This window comes from Salvelinus sp. IW2-2015, linkage group LG16, assembly GCF_002910315.2.
Source record: "Salvelinus sp. IW2-2015 linkage group LG16, ASM291031v2, whole genome shotgun sequence".
Classification (NCBI taxonomy): domain Eukaryota; kingdom Metazoa; phylum Chordata; class Actinopteri; order Salmoniformes; family Salmonidae; genus Salvelinus; species Salvelinus sp. IW2-2015.
Genome location: NC_036856.1, coordinates 21,235,608 through 21,256,511, shown reverse-complemented (window position 1 = coordinate 21,256,511; position 20,904 = coordinate 21,235,608). Strand labels below are relative to the sequence as shown.

The window sequence follows — 20,904 nt, the reverse complement described above, 5'->3', positions numbered from 1 at the left end:
TCCTGAAACGACAAATGGATTACAGATCATTTTTTCCCTTTTGTATTTTTGTTGTTGTTGCATTTACCGGCTGTAAATGTGGTGCATTCTGTATTTTCTGTTGCTTCATAGGAGCTGGCTTTGAGCAGGATGAGGGGAAAGGCGGGATTCGATCAAAGAAAGCCATGACGATTCCCCCATAAATGGATTTTGTATGTATTAGTTTAGGAGGCTAGAACCCGACAAAACAATACAGATAAAAATACCATGGTGCAGTCTTTGAACCCGCTGTGATGACAGTGTTTATGGATTACTTTCTGTTCCAGGGCTGCGTCTGTCTCGTCTTCAGGTTGTAGATGCCATCTCTCTTCCAATGCTGTTCTGTTCTCATATTGTCAAATCGCACATCTACAAACTGTTTGTCGTCTACAAACAGTTATTTTGAGATCCCAACATCTTCCTCAGACTGAAAAAAAATTCAACTGAGAGAATTTGAGTGTCCCTTATGTAAATTAGATTTACTTTCCTCATTTCTTCTCAGTAGATTAATTGATGTACGTACAGATCTAAAGTATGATTGAGTCATTATGTTTTACCAGTTAGTGCATTTTCATTATTATTGTTCCTGATGTAGTGCTACACCATAGCGGTGTGTGTTCTCAAGCTATATATGTGACTGAGGAAGTTTCTCTTTTCTTCCCTAAAAGCAATGAACCTCACCTTCATTGAACAATGGCCATTTACTTGGCATTTCTGTCTGTAAAGTTTAAAATAGCACACTTACGTACAAGAAACTATAGCTACAAAGCTGTGCGTTCATCTAAATGCCAGCCATTTAGTTAAGGCAGCAGATTAATGGTGGTAATTATCTGGGAGGCTTTAAAGAGCCAAGCCCTACTCAGGTAATCGTTTCCATGTAGATAAAATAGGATGGCCATAAACAGTTTTAGGGAAGGATACTGAGCATTTGTGGGTTGTTTCTGTGCAAGGAGTTAACAAAACTTTCACAAAGTGATCAGTGGCACTGACATTCATATTGCATTATCTCACTGTCTAGCAGATTTTTCTCCTTAGCTTCAGGTACGTGTTTACAATACATTGAGAGTGGTGCTGAGATGTCAATTAGCCAGCCAGACAATGTCAGACCAGATTCAGACAAACAGGTTCCCAGACATCAAAGGAGAATAGTGTTCTACTTTTAAGGAGAGAACAGAACTAAATTGCCATGATTTCCTGATTAGGGAGATGGTGATATGCTCTGGCCCTGTCAGAATAACAGAACGATATGACTTCATAAAAGGCTGTGAATGTTCTCTGCTGTTTCTCAACACGGGGAGGGGGGTCCCTCAGGGGTACATGCGTAGTCCCCTCCTGTACTCCTGTTCACCCACAAATGTGTGGCCACGCACAACTCCAACACCACCATTAAGTTTGCCGACGACACAACGGTGGTAGGCCTGATCACCGACAACGATGAGACAGCCTATAGGGAGGAGGTCAGAGACCTGGCAGTGTGGTGCCAGGAAAACAACCTCTCCCTCAATGTGAGCAAGACAAATAAGATGAACGTGGACTACAGGAAAAGGAGGGCCGGTCATGCCCCCATTCACATCAACGGGGCTATAGTGGAGCAGGTCGAGAGCTTCAAGTTCCTTTGTGTCCACATCACTAAGGACCTGTCAATGAGAAAGATGGTGCCAATAGACATGGCACCTCTGCTTCTAGCTCCTAAGCAATTTCGCAGTATTTTTAATTGTTTTGTTATTTCTTACATTATTAGCCTAGAACGTTTTTTGTGTTATTACATACAACCGGAAATAACTTTTGGATATCAGAGCGGCTGTAACTCACCAGCATTCTGACCAGAAATACAACTTTCCCAAATTAGAACCTTTGTTTGTTGCCCCCAAGGCAATTGAACTTATCCCAGATGCTGCTCCAAGATGCCGCAGGTGGAGAAGAGGTATTCGGAGTGGACTTTTAGTCCAACTCAGGAGCTGTGCACACCATCCACCGCTTCCGAGTATATTACTCGCTAATGTTCAGTCCCTGGACAATAAAGTAGACAAGCACAGGGTGAGGATCTCCTTACAGAGAAACATCATGGTAGCATACTCTGTTTCACGAAATCATGTCTCTCTCCAGATATACTGTCCCCATCCAGACAACCAGCTGGGTTCTCAGTACATTGCGCAGACAGGAATAAAGAACTCGCCAGGAAGAAGAAAGGCGGAGGTGTATGTCTCATGATTAACAACTCATGGTGTGATTGTGATAATGTACTGGAACTCAAGTCCTTTTGTTCACCCGACCTAGAATACCTCGCAATCAAATGCTGACCGTATTACCTCCAAAGAGAATTCTCTTTGGGTTGATCTCAATTTTCTTTAGTCAAGCAGTAGCAAATATATATACTGAAGTATTTGGCCACCCTTTCAAATTAGTGGATTAATCTATTTCAGCCACACCCGTTGCTGACCGGTGTATAAAATCAAGCACACAGCCATGCAATCTCCATAGACAAACACTGACAGTAGATTGGCCCGTATTGAAGAGCTCAGTGATTTTCAACGAGGCAATGTCATAGGACGCCACCTTTCCAACAAGTCAGTTAGTAAAATGTATGCCCTACTAGAGCTGCCCTGATCAACTGTAAGTGCTGTTATTGTGCAGTAGAACAGCTCAGCAACAACAACTCAGCCGCGAAGTGGTAGGTCACACAAGCTCACTGAATGGGACCACCGAGTGCTGTAGCGTGTAAAAATCATCTGTCCTAGGTTGCAACACTCACAACCGAGTTCCAAACTGCCTCTGGAAGCAACGTCAGCGCAATAACTGTTCGTTGGGAGCTTCATGAAATMGGTTCCAACGGCCGAGCAGCCGCACACAAGCCTAAGATAATTATTTTACTTTTAGATTTGTGTGTGTTGTTGTGAATTGTTAGATATTACTGCACTGTTGGAGCTAGGAACACAAGCATTTTGCTACACCCGCAAWAACATCTGCTAAATAGGTGTATGCGACCAATAAAATGTGACTTAATTTCATTGTCCAAACACCAAGGCAGTCATGAAGAGGGCACAACAATGCCTATTCCCCCTCAGGAGGCTGAAACGATTTGGCATGGGACCWCAGATTCTCAAAGTTCTACAGCTGCACCATTGAGAACATCCTGACTGGTTGCATCACCAGAATGGCAACTGCTCGGCATCAGACCACAAGGCGCTACAAAGGGTAGTGCGTACGGCCCAGTACATCACTGGGGCCGAGCTTCCTGCCGTCCAGGACCTCAATACCAGGCAGTGTCAGACTCCAGTCACCCAAGACATAGACTTATAGAATTATTCTCTCTGCTACCGCATGGCATGTGGTTCCGTAGCGCCAAGTCTGGGACCAAAAGACTCCTTAACAGCTTCTACCCCCAAGCCATAAAACTGTTGAAAAGTTCATCAGATGGCTACCCGGACTATTTACATTGACCCCATAATTGTATTCTTATTTATTAAAATGTTTTGCACTGACTATTGTACAGGCTCAATGTACACTCACTGGAGGCATATACACATGAACACACACACACATGCATATTGATGCTATATGCACACATGCATGCATTCACATTCCTTCACATTCTTGACATATTCTACTGCTACTCTCTGTTTATCATCTATGCATATTTACCCCTACCTACAGTACATGTACATATTACCTCAATTACCTTGACTAACCCTGCACATTGACTGGTTACTGGTACCCCTTGTATATAGCCTCGTTATTGTTATTTTATTGTTACCATTTTTCCTTTAGTTTATTTCTTACTTTTTTTAAACTGCATCATTGCTTAATTAAGGGCTCGTTAGTAAGCATTTTGGGGTAAGGTCTACCTACACCTGTTGTATTCGGCTCATGTGACAAATCAAATTTGATTTGTTATATTTGATAATGCCAGCCAGGTCCAATGTCTCAGGTTTTGAATGAGAAGTTCATCTGAGAAAGGTTGGCTGGCAGACCTGCTTCTGGATCCGTTTGTGAAGTTTTTGCCAAAAGGAAATGTTATCAACACCCAAATGTTACATTCCAAAGCTCGAAGATGTTAAATAAGGAATAAGCAGCTGTTTTCAAATCAAATCAAGTTTATTTTATATAGCCCTTCGTACATCAGCTAATATCTCGAAGTGCTGTACAGACACCCAGCCTAAAACCCCAAACAGCAAGCAATGCAGGTGTAGAAGCACGCAGGTGTAGAAGCAGTTTTCCACCCCAAATGCCACAGCTTGCTGTAGAAAATCTCTGACAGGACTCATCAAGCTCATTATAAGAGTGTGAGCAGTGGTGGAAAAAGTACCCAATTTTCATACTTGAGTAAAAGTAAAGTTACGTTAATAGTTAATTTACTGAAGTAAAACTGAAAGTCACCCAGTAAAATACTACTTGAGTAAAAGTCTAAAAGTATTTCGTTTTAAATATACTTAACTATCAAAAGTAAATGTGATTGCTAAAATATACTTAAGTATCAAAAGTATAAATTATTGGTAATTCCTAATATTAAGCAAACAAGACAGCACAATTGTCTTGTTTTTTTAGTTTATGGACAGCCAGGGGCACACTCCAACACTCAGACATAATTTACAAAAAAAGATCCATGGCATGTTAGGCCTGACCATAAGCACAGTTCAGATGCATCAGACAGACAAAACAGAATTATTTTATAGGTTAATGTGGATTGTGCACTTAATAGCTCTGCTTTCAAACCAGTTAATTATTCAGTGGATTGGGTTGGGGCGGGCAAAGGATATGAGGGGGAAGAAAAGGCGAACAGCAGAAGGGCTAATGACTTCGGGCCGATAAACCGGGGGGAGAGTTTGCGGGATTCCACCCGGAGGGGCGGACAGCCATACCTTCTGCCCTAGCCAATGCCGGGGTCCGGTGGCGATCTGCTTGTCATCCATACCTGGAGGTGGTCTTGAGGAGGGCCGACCAGGCTCTCCTCCAGGTATGACGACAGCAGCAGACAAACATCTGGGCAGAAGGTATGCCAACCTCTTCTTCTTGCTCAGGGAAGAGCGGGGGCTGATACCCCAGGGAACACTCAAAAGGTGACAGGCCCGTGACAGAGCAGGGAAGGGTGTATTCGACCCACACAAGCTGCTGGCTCCAGGTGGTGGGGTTGGCGGAGACCAGGCAGCGTGGAGTAGTCTCTAGGTCCTTGTTGGCTCGCTCCGACTGGCCGTTGGACTGGGGGTGGAACCCGGAGGACATGCTGGCCAACGACCCAATGAAGGTGCAGAATGCCTTTCAGATGGGGGAAGACCCGTGACAAAGTCCAGGGAGATGTGAGACCAGGGACGGTGAGGGACAGGCAGAGATTGGAGGAAACCAGCCGGAGCTTGCCGAGGAGTCTTGTTCTGTACACAAACTGTGCAAGCGGCGACGAATGTGGACAGATCAGGGACCATGGTAGGCCACCAAAATCATTGACGCACAAAAGCCAGGGTCCGACAGGAGCCCGGGTGGCATGCAAACCTGGAGGTGTGGGCCTGATCCAGGACCGCGGAGCGGACGACGTCAGTAACAAACATCTGCGCCTCACGGACCTGCTTTCCTATTCCCCAGCTGAGTGCCGTCGCCAGGCACGAAGTGGGATGGATGGTCTTAGGTTCCAAGGTAGTAGTCATGGGGCTATAGTGCCGTGACAGCGCATCCGGCTTGGCAAGTTGAACCGTGTGAACAGCAGGGCCCATTTAGCTTTCCTGGAATTGAGGCGCTTGGCGGTGCGGCGATACTCCAGGTTCTTGTGGTTGGTCCACACGATGAACAGATGTTCTGCCCCTCCAACCAGTGCCTCCATTCCGCCAACGCCATCATCACCGCGAGAAGCTCACGATTCCCCACATCATGGTTCTTCTCCGTGGCGTTGAGGCGTTGGGAGAAGGCGCAGGGATGTAGCTTGAGGTCCAGGGCAGAATGCTGGGACAGGATAGTCCCCACTCCGACATCCGAAGCATCGGCCTCCACCACGAACTGACGGGATGGGTTTGGATGAACCAAGATGGGAGCTGTGGTGAAGCGATTTCTGAGGTCCTTAACACTCGGTCAGCAGCTGGAGACCACGTGAACGTAACCTTGGGCGAGGTGAGTGCAGACAGGGTGCCGGGGTGCTGTAACCCCGGATAAAGTGGCGATAGAAGTTGGCGAACCCCAGGAAACGTTGCAGCTGCACCCTGGAAGTAGGCTGGGGCCAATCCACCACCGTTTTCACTCCCTGCAGTGATGATGTAACCCAGAAAAGGGATTGTGGAGCGATGGAACTCGCACTTCTCTGCTTTTACAAACAGCTGGTTCTCCAGGAGGCGTTGGAGAACCTGTCGGACGTGGAGCACATGTTCTTGGGTGGAGCGGGAGAAGACAAGCATATCATTGAGGTAGACAAAGACGAACCGGTTCAACATGTAGCGGAAAACATCATTAACCAGAGCCTGGAACACAGCAGGGGCGTTGGTAGGGACAAATGGCATGACCAGATACTCGTAGTGACCGCTGGCCGTGTTGAAGGCGGTGTTCCACTTGTCCCCAGATGGTAGGCGTTCCGTAGATCCAGCTTGGAAAACACGGTGACCCCCTGGAGCGGCTTGAAGGCCGATGAGATAGCGGTTAGCGGTTCTTCACCATTATGTCAATGAGACCCCGATAGTCGATGCACGGGCGCAGTCTTGTCCTTCTCCACAAAGAAGAACCCTGTGCCTGCGGGAGAGGAAGAAGGACTGATTAATCCTGAAGCTAGGGAGTCCCCGATGTAGGTCTCCATCGCCTTGGTCTCTGGTCCCGACAGAGTACAGTCGTACCCGGGGCGGAGTAGTGCTAGGGAGAAGAAAAAATCCTGCAGTCATATGGTCGGTGCGGCGGAAGCGAAGTGGTGCGGGCCTTGTTGAACACCTCCCGGAGGTCCTGGTACTCTGCGGGAATGGCGGAGAGGTCCGGGGTAACTTCCAAGCCCCCAGGAAGAGGTCCCGGGGCAGGTTGTGCTGACTTCAGGCAATGGGCGTGGCAGAATGTGCTCCAGCCCATGATGGCACCAGTAGACTAGTTAATGAGGGGATTGTGTCGCTGGAGCCAGGAGAATCCCAATAAGAGACTTAATGAGCAGGAATGCCTCACTGTGGTTCCCTGACAGTGAGGCATAGGTTGATGGGAGTGGTGTTGTAGGTGACTCGACCTATAGAGCGCCTGTCCAGTCCAAAAAAGCTCTCATCAGCCCTAGAGTCAATGAGGACCCGGAGAGATTTCGACTGGTTGCCCCACAGCAGAATGGCATTAAACGGAGTGTGAGTAAGGGAAGCAGAAAACCCACCAGAGTACTCGCACCTACCGGTGAGCCTTTCCTTTTAACAGGCAATAGGACACAAAATGTAGAGTCTGCATTTTTTTATCAGAGGACACTTCAACTGTGAGAGACGGATCTAAAAACAAAAATCCAGAAAATCACATTGTATGATTTTTAAGTAATTCATTTGCATTTTATTGCATGACATAAGTATTTGATCACCTACCAACCAGTAAAGATTCCGGCTCTCACAGACCTGTTAGTTTTTCTTTAGAAGCCCTCCTGTTCTCCACTCATTACCTGTATTAACTGCACCTGTTTGAACTCGTTACCTGTATAAAGACACCTGTCCACACACTCAATCAAACAGACTCCAACCTCTCCACAATGGCCAAGACCAGAGAGCTGTGTAAGGACATCAGGGATAAATTGTAGACCTGTACAAGGCTGGATGGGCTACAGGACAATAGGCAAGCAGCTTGGTGAGAAGGCAACAACTGTTGGCGCAATTATTCGAAAATGGAAGAAGTTCAAGATGACGGTCAATCACCCTCGGTCTGGGGCTCCATGCAAGATCTCACCTCGTGGGCATCAATGATCATGAGGAAGGTGAGGGATCAGCCCAGAACTACACGGCAGGACCTGGTCAATGACCTGAAGAGAGCTGGGACCACAGTCTCAAAGAAAACCATTAGTAACACTACGCCGTCATGGATTAAAATCCTGCAGAGCACGCAAGGTCCCCCTGCTCAAGCCAGCGCATGTCCAGGCCCGTCTGAAGTTTTCCAATGACCATCTGGATGATCCAGAGGAGGAAGTGGAGAAGGTCATGTGGTCTGATGAGACAAAAATAGAGCTTTTTGGTCTAAACTCCACTCGCCGTGTTTGGAGGAATACGAAGATGAGTACAACCCCAAGAACACCATCCCAACCGTGAAGCATGGAGGTGGAAACATCATTCTTTGGTGATGCTTTTCTGCAAAGGGGACAGGACGACTGCACCGTATTGAGGGGAGGATGGATGGGGCCATGTATCGCGAGATCTTGGCCAACAACCTCCTTCCCTCAGTTAGAGCATTGAAGATGGGTCGTGGCTGGGTCTTCCAGCATGACAACGCCCCGAAACACACAGCCAGGGCAACTAAGGAGTGGCTCCGTAAGAAGCATCTCAAGGTCCTGGAGTGGCCTAGCCAGTCTCCAGACCTGAACCCAATAGAAAATCTTTGGAGGGAGCTGAAAGTCCGTATTGCCTAGCGACAGCCCCGAAACCTGAAGGATCTGGAGAAGGTCTGTATGGAGSAGTGGGCCAAAATCCCTGCTGCAGTGTGTGCAAACCTGGTCAAGAACTACAGGAAACGTATGATCTCTGTAATTGCAAACAAGGGTTTCTGTACCAAATATTAAGTTCTGCTTTTCTGATGTATCAAATACTTATGTCATGCAATAAAATGCAAATTAATTACTTAAAYATCATACAATGGGATTTTCTGGATTTTTGTTTTAGATTCCGTCTCTCACAATTGAAGTGTACCTATGATAAAAATTACAGACCTCTACATGCTTTGTAAGTAGGCAGTGTATCAAATACTTGTTCTCCCCACTGTATATATACAGTACCAGACAAAAGTTTGGACACACCTACTCATTGCAGGGTTTTTCTTTATTTTTACTATTTTCAACATTGTAGAATAATAGTGAAGACATCAAAACTATGAATAACACAAATGGAATCATGTAGTAACCAAAAAAGTGTAAAACAAATCTAAATATATTTGAGATTCTTCAAAGTAGCCACCCTTTGCCTTGATGACAGCTTTGCACACTCTTGGCATTCTCTCAACCAGCTTCATGAGGTAGTCACCTGGCATGCATTTCAATTAACAGGTGTTTGGAATTTCTTTCCTTAATGCATTTGAGCCAATCAGTTGTGTTGTGACAAGGTAGGGGTGGTATACAGAAGATGGCCCTATTTGGTAAAAGAACAAGTCCTTATTATGTCAAGAACAGTTCAAATAAGTAAAGAGACATGACAGTCCATTATTACTTTAAGACATGAAGGTCAGTCAATAAGGAACATTTTCAAGAACTTTGAAAGTTTCTTCAAGTGCAGTCGCAAAAACCATCAAGCGCTATGATGAAACTGGTTCACATGAGGACCACCACGGGAAAGGAAGACCCAGAGTTACCTCTGCTGCAGAGGATAAGTTCATTAGAGATACGAGCCTCAGAAATTGCAGCCCAAATAAATGCTTCACACAGTTCAAGTAACAGACACATCTCAACATCAACTGTTCAGAGGAGACTGTGTGAATGAGGCCTTCATGGTCGAATTGCTGCAAAGAAACCACTACTAAAGGACACCAATAATAAGAAGAGACTTGCATGGGCCAAGAAACACGAGCAATGGACATTAGACCGGTGGAAACCTGTCCTTTGGTCTGATGAGTCTGAATTTTTGATTTTTGGTTCCAACCGCTGTGTCTAAGACGCAGAGTAGGTGAGCGGATGATCTTTGCATGTGTGGTTACCACTGTGAAGCATGGAGGAGGAGGTGTGATTGTGTCGGGGTGCTTTGCTGATTACGCTGTCAGTGAATTATTTAGAATTCAAGGCACACTTAACCAGCATGGCTACCATAGCATTCTGCAGCGATATGCCATCCCATCTGGTTTGTGCTTATTCCCAATATCATTTGTTTTAAAACAGGACAATGACCCAACACGCCTCCAGGCTGTGTAAGGGCTATTTGACCAAGAATGAGAGTGATGGAGTGTTGCATCAGATGACCTGGCCTCCGCAATCACCCAACCTCAACCCAATTGAGATGGTTTGGGATGAGTTGGACCACAGAGTGAAGGAAAGCAGCCAACAAGTGCTCAGCATATGTGGGAACTCCTTCAATACTGTTGGAAAAGCATTCCAGGTGAAGCTGGTTGAGAGAATGCCAGGAGTGTGCAAAGCTGTCATCAAGGCAAAGGGTGGCTTTGAAGAATCTCAAATATACTACATGATTCCATGTGTTATTTTATAGTTTTGATGTTTTCACTATTATTCTACAATGTAGAAAATAGTAAAATAAAGTAAGTAGGTGTGTCCAAACTTTTGACTGGTACTGTATATATTTCCCCGTAAAATCCTACAACTTCCAATAGTTTATTTTCTCAGATTTAATGTTTATTTTAGAAAGGACAGCGCTCTACCAGGGATGAAACCCATGTTGACTCTAATGCTTCCCACAGTTGTGTCAAGTTGGCTGGATGTCCTTTGGGTGGTGGACAATTCTTGATACACACAGAAAACTTTTGAGCGTGAAAGACCCAGCAGCGTGCAGTTCTTGAAAACACTCAAACCGGTGCACTTGGCACCTACTACCATACCTTGTTCAAAGGCATTTAAATATTTTTTGTCTTGCCCTCAGAATGGCACACATTCACAATCCATGTCTCAATTGTTTCAAGGCTTAAAAGTCCTTCTTTAACCTGTGTCCTCCCCTTCATCTACACTGATTTTAAGTGGATTTAACTAGTGACATCATTAAGGGATCATAGCTTTCACCTGGATTCACCTGGTCAGTCTATGTAATGGAAATGTGTTCCTAATGTTTTGTACACTCAGTGTATAGTGCAATGTCCCCTAAAACAGTTTTCTTACATTTTGAAATGATCCAGGTTTTTCCAACATGTTTCACATATGTTCAGACTACCTTTTGAGATAATACATTTTTGACAAAGTACAATTTTTGTATTAATATTATAGGCATTATTTTACAGGCGACATTTAGTCTGAATATGGATGAATTGACCTCAAGGGGCATGAAATGCAGTTTAACCAATTTATGTTGCATAATATAGTGTGTTGTCAACAATTCAATATTTCCTTCACCAATATAAGTATTTGTATTAAAAAAAAATCTTCATACTTTATAGTACCTTATATTGACTTATGAACCGCGTGGTTGAGCACATTTTTTGCCTTTTTACYTGTTAACTATTTATTTAAAAATTCCTACTCTTCAAGGTCTCTACTAATTATTATGGTGCAATATTTATCCCTCACCAACTGAGTTCCTTTCTTTTATCCCATATCTTTGGTGACTGTTTTTTAATTTTCGTACAGCCCTCTGAGTGGGTAAAGTTAGAGTGCCACAACACTGAACTGCAGGAACCCAAAAGGATACAAATTATGTAAATTGATGCTGGGGGAGTTGACCAATCAAGTTAAAGTGAATAATTTTTTTCATATCCACTTCTAAATCCACTGTCAAAACATACTCTACCAGCAAAATGATTATCATTTAATTTGTTTATTTCATTTAGCTTTACAGTAGTTATCTTGATGATGTGTCTTTTTAAGCCTAGACATAAGAGGACAATGCTTGTATAAAATGGCAAACACATCAGGAACAATAATTGCACAGAGTAATTTCACATTTCACATTAAACCTATCAGACCTTAATTCTTTTCCCTTCTTGAATCACAGTTCCTCGCTCCCATTGAACATTTCATTCTATGATTACCTCATAAATCTCCATAACTGATCTGCCATAAAAGTATATTTCTTTGTCTGAAACAGCCTCAGCCAAAATCACTCTGACTCAGCACAATGACAACAATATTTTCCCCTTTTAAGTGACCCAAAAGAACAACTCAGCAATATGTTGTTTTAATTTTTTTGTACAATGTAACCATCAGGCATCAAAGAGAGGCTGTTTTTGTTTTACACTTTGAGGCAATTACGTTTAAACAGATTCTCAGACAATGAAACTATGGACCATTCTGAACTGGTTGAATCTCTCTTCAATAACACTAGTCTCTTTTTATTTCTCTTTGTTCTTTCCCAGAGCCATCCAGCTAAACCCCATCTATTTCCGCCACCATCTGCGCCAGGCCATGGTGTATCGACTGCTGGGGAACCCATGTGCCGCAGCGAGGTAAGAGTTAGTGGTAAATGCTAGGGTGTGAGGAGGGGGTCCTCCACAGGAAATGAAGATAGATTAACTTTGGCTAAAGCGCCAAGTCATTTACAGAGGGAGGATGAACACATGTCCAGTCAGCGGGTTGTAACATCGGCTCGCTGACTGTTGGATCCGTCTTTTCCAGGAAAAATATGTTCATGGAGACACATAAATACTAACTGCTCAATGTAGTATGAGTAGTGGGTAGAGGACAATTAGACTCATAATTACATTCTCTGCTAACGCTGCCATAACCCAGATACTAGAAGCCATCACTTCCTACAGCTCCATTGTTGTTAATGTGTCCACCAGTAGTCCCTTACATATGACGGTGCTTATTCTATATTGAATGAGGAGGGAATACATCTCAAAGGGCTCCAGAGCCACAGCCGATCGTCTGCTATTTATTTTGTTAATGTCCCTTCCTGTTTCATCATTATCGAACCACATCATTGGAATGGACTGGAGCAGAGAGCAGGTTAAGTTTGGTTAATCTCTCTCGCTCTTTCCCCCCTCCATCCCTCTTCTTTTGAATTGTCTGGGGGACCAATTAAACAAAAATTTTGCGACATGCCTACTAATACAAAAATAAAAGGGCCTTATGTGTTTAGCAGTTTTCCGTGTGCATCAGGGCTTTGATAAACGGTCAATGGGAAGGTCAGTTGCCTTTTCTTGGGTCTCTGTGTTGGGGTTCTGGCATTGGGCCTGAACTGAATGGCTACAGTACAGCTGTCAGGGATCCAGGGAGAAGAGGGAGAGGAGGAGGACACAGGCAGTGGACAGTGCTCTGTCTCTCCTCCGGACACGTCTCAGACTCCTGTCCATTCCCCTCAGGTCAGCCAATGCTGACACTGCTCTGTCCTGGACCCTCCAAAACAGATAATCAGCATCTTTGCCTAGGCTCAAATCATCGTAGATTAGTGAACTGAGGGATGCATCTTGTCAAGTCATTGCATATTCTGTTTCTGTTATGACATTTTACATTTGAGTCATTTAGCAGACACTCTTATTCCAGAGCGACTTACAGGAGCAATTCGGGTTACGTGCCTTGCTCAAGGGCACATTGACAGATGTTTCACCTAGTCGGCTTGGGATTTGAATCAGCAACCTTTCGCTTAATGGTCCAACGCTCTTAACCGCTTGGCTACCTATGAGAAAAGCAGTCATAATCTTGGCCTGCTGAAAATAACTGATTAAATGTGTCTTCTGGATGGCACATTGGTAAAGATTGCTTGTGTGTACCTCTCTGGGTACAGTAGGTGTATGAGCTACAATGGAATCTTTTTCATACAATAGACCTTTTCTGTTTTGGAATTTCAAGAGATTTTGTGCTTAGCCTTGCTTATAAGGCACTCCATTTTCTTCTTGTAAATTATATAAAGCCATATCAAAGCTAATTACATGGATAAGTGAATGCATTCCTTAAGCCGTTTCAGGTGGGCAGATAATTAACGAACATCAATCTCATTTAATATTCATTTAATGGTTCTGTTCTTTTATATGCCAATGGTAGTGAGAATGTGATGGATTCTCCCCTTTGTTCCATGAAGAAATCCTGCTAGTAGAAGGCTCTCACCATGCCTCCACTGAATTGTGCTTTGCAATTTTCCTGACATCTGGTGCACTTTCCATCATTGGATAGTCATCTGCAGACAATTACATTACAGGTTGCCACCTTGAAGATTGAATAGGAATGTTTATTTGACCACTCGTATACTATAACATGTCTCTCCTGTAGAGGGTTTCTTCTCAGGAAAAAGGCTATGTGATGAATGTGATTTTAGACAAAGAAATTTGTCCATTTAAGCAATTAAGGGTCATGGTTTCCGCTCTCTAGTGTCAAACTGCGTTGACACAGAAATGTAATGAATAGAGTGGCTCTGAATGATTGAATACCCATACAATGCTGCAGTGATCCTAATAGCCTCGTTTTTGGCAAATATGTTTTACATGTTGTAGGAACATTTATCACTTGACAAATGTGGCCGTTATGTGCATTAGTGATCCGCAGGTTGACTCATAACCTGCAGTCCCCACAGTTATATCCGCGGTGCGGGCGGGTTAAGGGTCATGGAATATTGTGTGGATGAAGGGCGGGTGGGTTTTGGTCGGGTTGAAACAATACATAAAACAAAATCTCTAAATGTTTTTCTTTAATTATTTTTTGTCTAACCGGCATTAGTACATAAGTCTAAGCTTCAGGGCCTAACTTTACACGTGCCAGATAGCATACAAGCCAATCGCCAAACGCTTTTGGGAACGAGCAGCAAAAGTGAATGTCTATCCACTGAGGCAAAAAGGACAATGTCTGTGTTTTAATTCAATAAGCGAAAGCTGTGAAATGGAGAGTTGAAAATAAAGAGAAGAGGGCCAGAAAAGTCATGTTTGGGAAAGATTTGATGAAGTGGTAAAAGAGGATGATAGCAGTGCCTCTGCTGTGTGAATGATGATTGTGAGGCACTTTAGAAATTTGACAGTCACAAGATGGGGAGTTCAAAAAAGCCTATGGCACGAGAAYGGAACTGTAGCCTACTGTTCAGATGGGTACAATGGAAACTGAAATCTGGACACTGACTGTAGGTCTATAACTTCTCACATAGTCTTAATATGAACTCCTGCAGAACTAAGCCTTTTCTTGCAGTAAAATGGGACACCAAATGTACATTCTGACTCAGGAGTGGAGAAATATAATTTCTTAGTTTCAGCATCTTGAGAGGTGCTATCTTTTATAAGCATCATAAAAGCTGATAGTATTTCAACCACATAAAACATGCGTCCAAGCCAAACTGAAATCTTATCAGAAACATGTTGGGTTGTTTTCACAGCTTTCTATTTTCTCACAACTGGTCAAACTGATGTTATTTAGACATTTTCCCCCCCAATTATTTATATTTTTTCCGAGGTCCCTAAACGTCTTTGCTCTGTGAAAGAAGCAGAGAAACTTTACCGACGTCAACTAGATTGAAGCATTCATTCTATCATTTAAGACATTATTCTGGTGAGTAAGGCTTTATTTAGTCTTCTAGGGCAACAAGTAATGACAGAAGAGAAGGTGCATGTATGTAATTATAGACTAACAAATAGCCTACCAAAATTCCATAATTATAAGCAGAAAAATATCTAAATTAGTCAGAATAAATCCTGAGTCAAATCGTTCCGTCCTCTCTGACTGTAGCCTACAGATGATTTTCTACATTTGCAGGTTAGGGTCGGGCATTTCCACTTTATCACAGTAGGGCAGTTGTGGATGGATTATTAGCAATTGCGTGCGGGTGAACAAACAGCTGACCAGCGCACCGCTAATGTGCATTCCATTTATAAGGAACTACTTCATTGTAATCAGAGGGCTAATATTAATACTATGCATGCCGGCAGTGGCGGATTTAGGTATGGGCGACATGGGCAGCCGCCCAGGTGCGGCATCTTGCCAGGAGCGGCATGGGGCGGTCGCACCAAAAAATTTGGAATGGTGACATTTGCATAATTTGGTTTTCTATCACTCATTTGCACGTCACTTCAGTGATATCATGTCACCATGTGGGACTGTGGGTCAATTAACCTTGTCAGAGTGGGCGCCTTGATTGTAGTTTGTGAGCTAGGCAGGCTACTGCCTGGGAAGGTCTCCCATTCAGAAGTACGAGATGGGAGGGGGGTAGGGGTAGGTTGACCTCAGGTCTCCCCACTGGAAGCCCGAGGTTGTGGGAGTGGGGGAATCTATCAAATAGCTCACCTCTAACTTTGTACAGTACTAATGCAATTAGTAAAATCAGTCACACTATGAAATGGTTTGTGTGAAATCGTTAAGAATAATATGAAACCGGTCTGCACACCACCAAGGTGGATTGGTTTAGTCTTGACTCTTGGTTGACAGTGTTGGGGGATGGGTAATGTATTGATACTCGAGTGCCAAATCAACACACATGGATAAGAAAAGGTCTAAGCCATCAGGTGCCCAGTTTAGGAAAAAGAGGAAAGAAGAAGAGGAGAAACGCGCAAAAGATAAAGGTATGCAGCTATGTCATCTCTTTATGAGAATAATATTATGCATGTCATGAAATAGGCTAGTATAACACTTATATTTGTTAGCCTATGTTGCTTGCTATGCTATTACACATAGGGTGACAATATTCAGTTTTCTGTCCAACTAGCTTACATAGTATTGGATATAATTTCACACAGTTTCATCATGATAATGTGTGTAGCCTGCAGCAAAACAATTACAACCTAAATAGCACATTATTGATTTGGTTAACTTTTATTGAGGTGACATCATAAAGGTTTTCTGTGATTGTGTCCTGAGCTCAGTAAGCGGAATTTACTAAGCGGCTTACTTAGAAGACATCTATATTATGCTGATATTTTGTATCTTTTGTGATATATTGAGTCTTTTGGGGTGTCTTATGCCTAGTATTAGCCAAGGAGGTTGTATGGTTCATGTGGTTCCTATTCTGAAAGTTGTATAAATTGTGAATAATGACATGTATATTTAATTGTGCAACAAATGTATTTAGGGTGTCAGACTCATATACTGTATTTCAAATTCAGGGGCACTTCTGAAATATTTTGGCACTGGCCAGGATGAGGAGCCATCCACCTCCTCAGACACACAGGCCTCTTCAGAAATGATCTCGGAGCCTCAGGATGAGGAGCCTTCCACCTCCTCAGCCACACAGGCCTCTTCAGAAATGATCTCGGAGCCTCAGGATGAGGAGCCATCCACCTCCTCAGACACACAGGCCTCTTCAGAAATGATCTCGGAGCCTCAGGATGAGGAGCCTTCCACCTCCTCAGCCACACAGGCCTCTCAGAAATGATCTCGAGCCTCAGGATGAGGAGCCATCCATCTCCTCAGCCACACAGGCCTCTTCAGAAATGATCTCGGAGCCTCAGGATAGAGCCATCCATCTCCTCAGACACACAGGTATTTTCACAAATGTTGTTCTGAGCCTGAGGATGAAGACCCATTTGCTTCCACTTCTCCCTAGCAGGATTCTTCAGGTGTGTGTGTGTGTGTGTGTGTGTGTGTGTGGTGTGTGTGTGTGGTGTGTGTGTGTGTGTGTGTGTGTGGTGTGTGTGTGTGTGTGTGTGTGTGTGTGTGTGTGTGTGTGTGGTGTGTGTGTGTGTGTGTGTGTGTGTGTGTGTGTGTGTGTGTGTGTGTGTTTTTGTGTACATCCCTGCATAACATAAACAAATAAAATACTTTCCCTTTTGCAAATTTTTAAGTTTCCATATTGTAGGTAACAATGATGATTTTATTATTACTGGGTATGTATGTGGGATGTTCACACCACTATAAAACTATAAATGCTGTGAATAACGTGTGTAAACTAATGCCCATGTGCTCTCCATTAGAAATGCATCCCCACCAAATCCTGCTGCTGAGGATGAACCACTGTCTACAGACCCTGCTGACTGGCCTTCAGTTCTGACTGACAGAATTTGGACACAACTGTTTGCGAGGACCAAGTGAGGTATCACCTAACTCTGTTTTCCCAAGAATGAGAGTGATGGAAGACGTTTCCACCACAAGTATTTTAGGAAGACCTTGGTGAGTGGTGAAAAAATCCCTAGAAGTTGGTTGGTGTATTCCAAAAGAAACAACAGCCTCTTCTGCTGCGAACTCTTTTCTAAGAAGAACATTATTTAGCAAACTCAGGACTGACAGACTGGAAACATGCAAGTTCGTTGCTGACTTCACACAACAGCAGTTCAGAACACCAAAACTGCATGAAAACATGGAAAGAACTGGCAATGAGGATCAATAAAGGGGAAACAATTAATAAACATGAGATGGCATTTATGGAGATAAAGGATAAGATGGAGAGAGGTGTTGACACGTCTGACTGCTATTGTGCAGTCTCTGGCAATTAGAAATCTGGCACTAAGGGGACACACAGAAACACTGTACTCTCCATCAAATGGACATTTCCTCAAAGAGGTTGAACTGATGGCACAATTTGATCCAGTCATGAAGAGCACCTTAACCGTGACCAAAAAGGGACCTTGAGTCACACCACCAGCTACCTTGGCCATCAAATACAGAATGAACTCATTGATTTGTTGAGCAGCAAGGTCATTTCAATAATGGTGAGTGACATCAAGCTGGCAAAATTATTCTCTATCATTCTAAATTCCACCTCAGTTGTCATCCACACTGAACAATTGTCAGGAGGAGGAGCCCCTCATAAAGGAACATTTTATGGGGTTTTTGGAGGCAGAGGAGCCAACATTTGATCCCTGATTCTCAAAAGATTAGAGGAGCTAAAAATTACTTTTGAGGACTGCAGAGGACAGTCTTATGATAATGGGTACAACATGAGAGGCAAAAACAAAGGTGTCCAATCCAGACTCCTGGAAATGCATCCAAGAGCTCTATTTATGCCATGTGGGGCTCACACATTGAACCTGTTTGTGGCTGATGCTGCTAAAAGTTCTGTCGATGCCACAGGTTACTTTGGCATCTTACACAAAKTGTACACCTTGTTCTCAGCCTCCACACAGCGATGGGCCATCCTGAAAAAACATGTGGACATCACTTTGAAGATGTGGACTGAGACAAGGTGGGAGAGTAAAGTTAAAAGTGTCGAGCCACTGAGGTATCAGGCAGCAGCGGTGAGAGAGGTGAGGGATCAAACCAAAGACCCTGTGATAAAGATTGAGGCCCACTCCTTGTCAGAGGAGGTGGGATCATACCACTTCAGCATCTGTACAGTGGTGTGGTATGACATCTTGAGCCAGATCCAACATGTGAGCAAGCTGATGCAGTCTCCCAGTATGCATGTGGATGTTGCAGTCAGTCTTCTCAGAAAGACAGAGAGAGGTCTCAGCAACTACAGGGCAACAGGCTTTATGACAGCACAAACGTCAGCCAAGGATATTTGCGAGGGAATGAATGTAGAGGCTGTTCTACAGCAAAAAAGGCTGAGGTCCATAAAGCGGAACTTTTCATACAAATCAATTGATGAGCCTTTGATTGATGCCCTGATGAAACTGGAGGTGACATTTTTCAGTGTCGTTGTTGATGCTGCAACCTCAGCCCTTCAGGAAAGATTTTCCACATTGGAAAATGTAGGAGACAAGTTTGAGTGCTATCAACCTTCCAAAGTCTCTCAAATGAGGAGCTGACAGAACAATGTGAGGCCCCTAGTATGACACTGCACTGTAAAGAACACTCAGACTTGGATGGCAGAGAGCTTGCACAGGAACTGAAGAACTTGCCTGACTTGCCAACGAAGACCATGACCCTGCAGATAGCAATACTGGGTGATTTGAAAAACCATAGTCAATCAATCAATAATATCATAATTATTTTAGCAAAAATGTTTATTTTTAATTTACAATCTGTAGAAGCTTTGAGAATAGAAAGGTTCAATACTTTTGTGAAGCATCACTGCACAGATGGGAGGGGTTGAATGGAGCTGAAGGGTGGGACTAATAACAAGATAGCCAATGTAAAACATACAGGGTCTGTAGAATGTACACTGCTCAAAAAAATAAAGGGAACACTTAAACAACACAATGTAACTCCAAGTCAATCACACTTTCTGTGAAATCAAACTGTCCACTTAGGAAGCAACACTGATTGACAATAAATTTCACATGCTGTTGTGCAAATGGAATAGACAACAGGTGGAAATTATAGGCAATTAGCAAGACACCCCCAATAAAGGAGTGGTTCTGCAGGTGGTGACCACAGACCACTTCTCAGTTCCTATGCTTCCTGGCGATGTTGGTCACTTTTGAATGCTGGCGGTGCTTTCACTCTAGTGGTAGCATGAGACGGAGTCTACAACCCACACCAAGTGGCTCAGGTAGTGCAGCTCATCCAGGATGGCACATCAATGCGAGCTGTGGCAAGAAGGTTTGCTGTGTCTGTCAGCGTAGTGTCCTTAGCATGGAGGCGCTACCAGGAGACAGGCCAGTAATCAGGAGACGTGGAGGAGGCCGTAGGGGGCACAAACCCAGCAGCAGTACCGCTACCTCCGCCTTTGTGCAAGGAGGAGCAGGAGGAGCACTGCCAGAGCCCTGCAAAATGACCTCCAGCAGGCCACAAATGTGCATGTGTCTGCTCAAACGCGTCAGAAAGAGACCTCCATGAGGGGGTATGAGGGCCCGACGTCCACAGGTGGGGGTTGTGCTTACAGCCCAAACACCGTGCAGGACGTTGGCATTTGCCAGAGAACACCAAGATTGGCAAATTCGCCACCTGGCGCCCTGTGCTCTTCACAGATGAAAGCAGGTTCACACTGAGCCAATGTGACAGACGTGACAGAGTCTGGAGACGCCGTGGAGAATGTTCTGCTGCCTGCAACATCCTCCAGCATGACCGGTTTGGACGGTGGTCAGTCATGGTGTGCGGGTGGCATTTCTTTGGGGCCGCACACGCTCCATGTGCTCGCCAGAGGTAGCCTGACTGCCATTAGGTACCGAGATGAGATCCTCAGACCCCTGTGAGACATATGCTGGTGCGGTTGGCCCTGGGTTCCTCCTAAACAAGAACAAGCTAGACCTCATGTGGCTGGAGTGTGTCAGCAGTTCCTGCAAGAGGAAGACATTGATGCTATGGACTGGCCCGCCCGTTCCCCAGACCTGAATCCAATTGAGCACATCTGAACATTCATGTCTCGCTCCATCCACCAACGCCACGTT

At 44.2% G+C, this 20,904-nt stretch overlaps 1 protein-coding gene across 1 annotated transcript in view; it reads left to right on the top strand.

Annotated features, from left to right (window-relative positions):
• LOC111975958 (spermatogenesis-associated protein 16) overlaps positions 1 to 20,904 on the top strand; it is a 59,027-nt gene that overhangs the window by 4,977 nt on the left and 33,146 nt on the right. Inside the window, exon 4 of the mRNA XM_024004632.1 lies at positions 12,142 to 12,231. Within this exon, the coding sequence (XP_023860400.1) occupies positions 12,142 to 12,231 (90 nt within the window). The remainder of the gene's footprint in view (positions 1 to 12,141; positions 12,232 to 20,904) is intronic.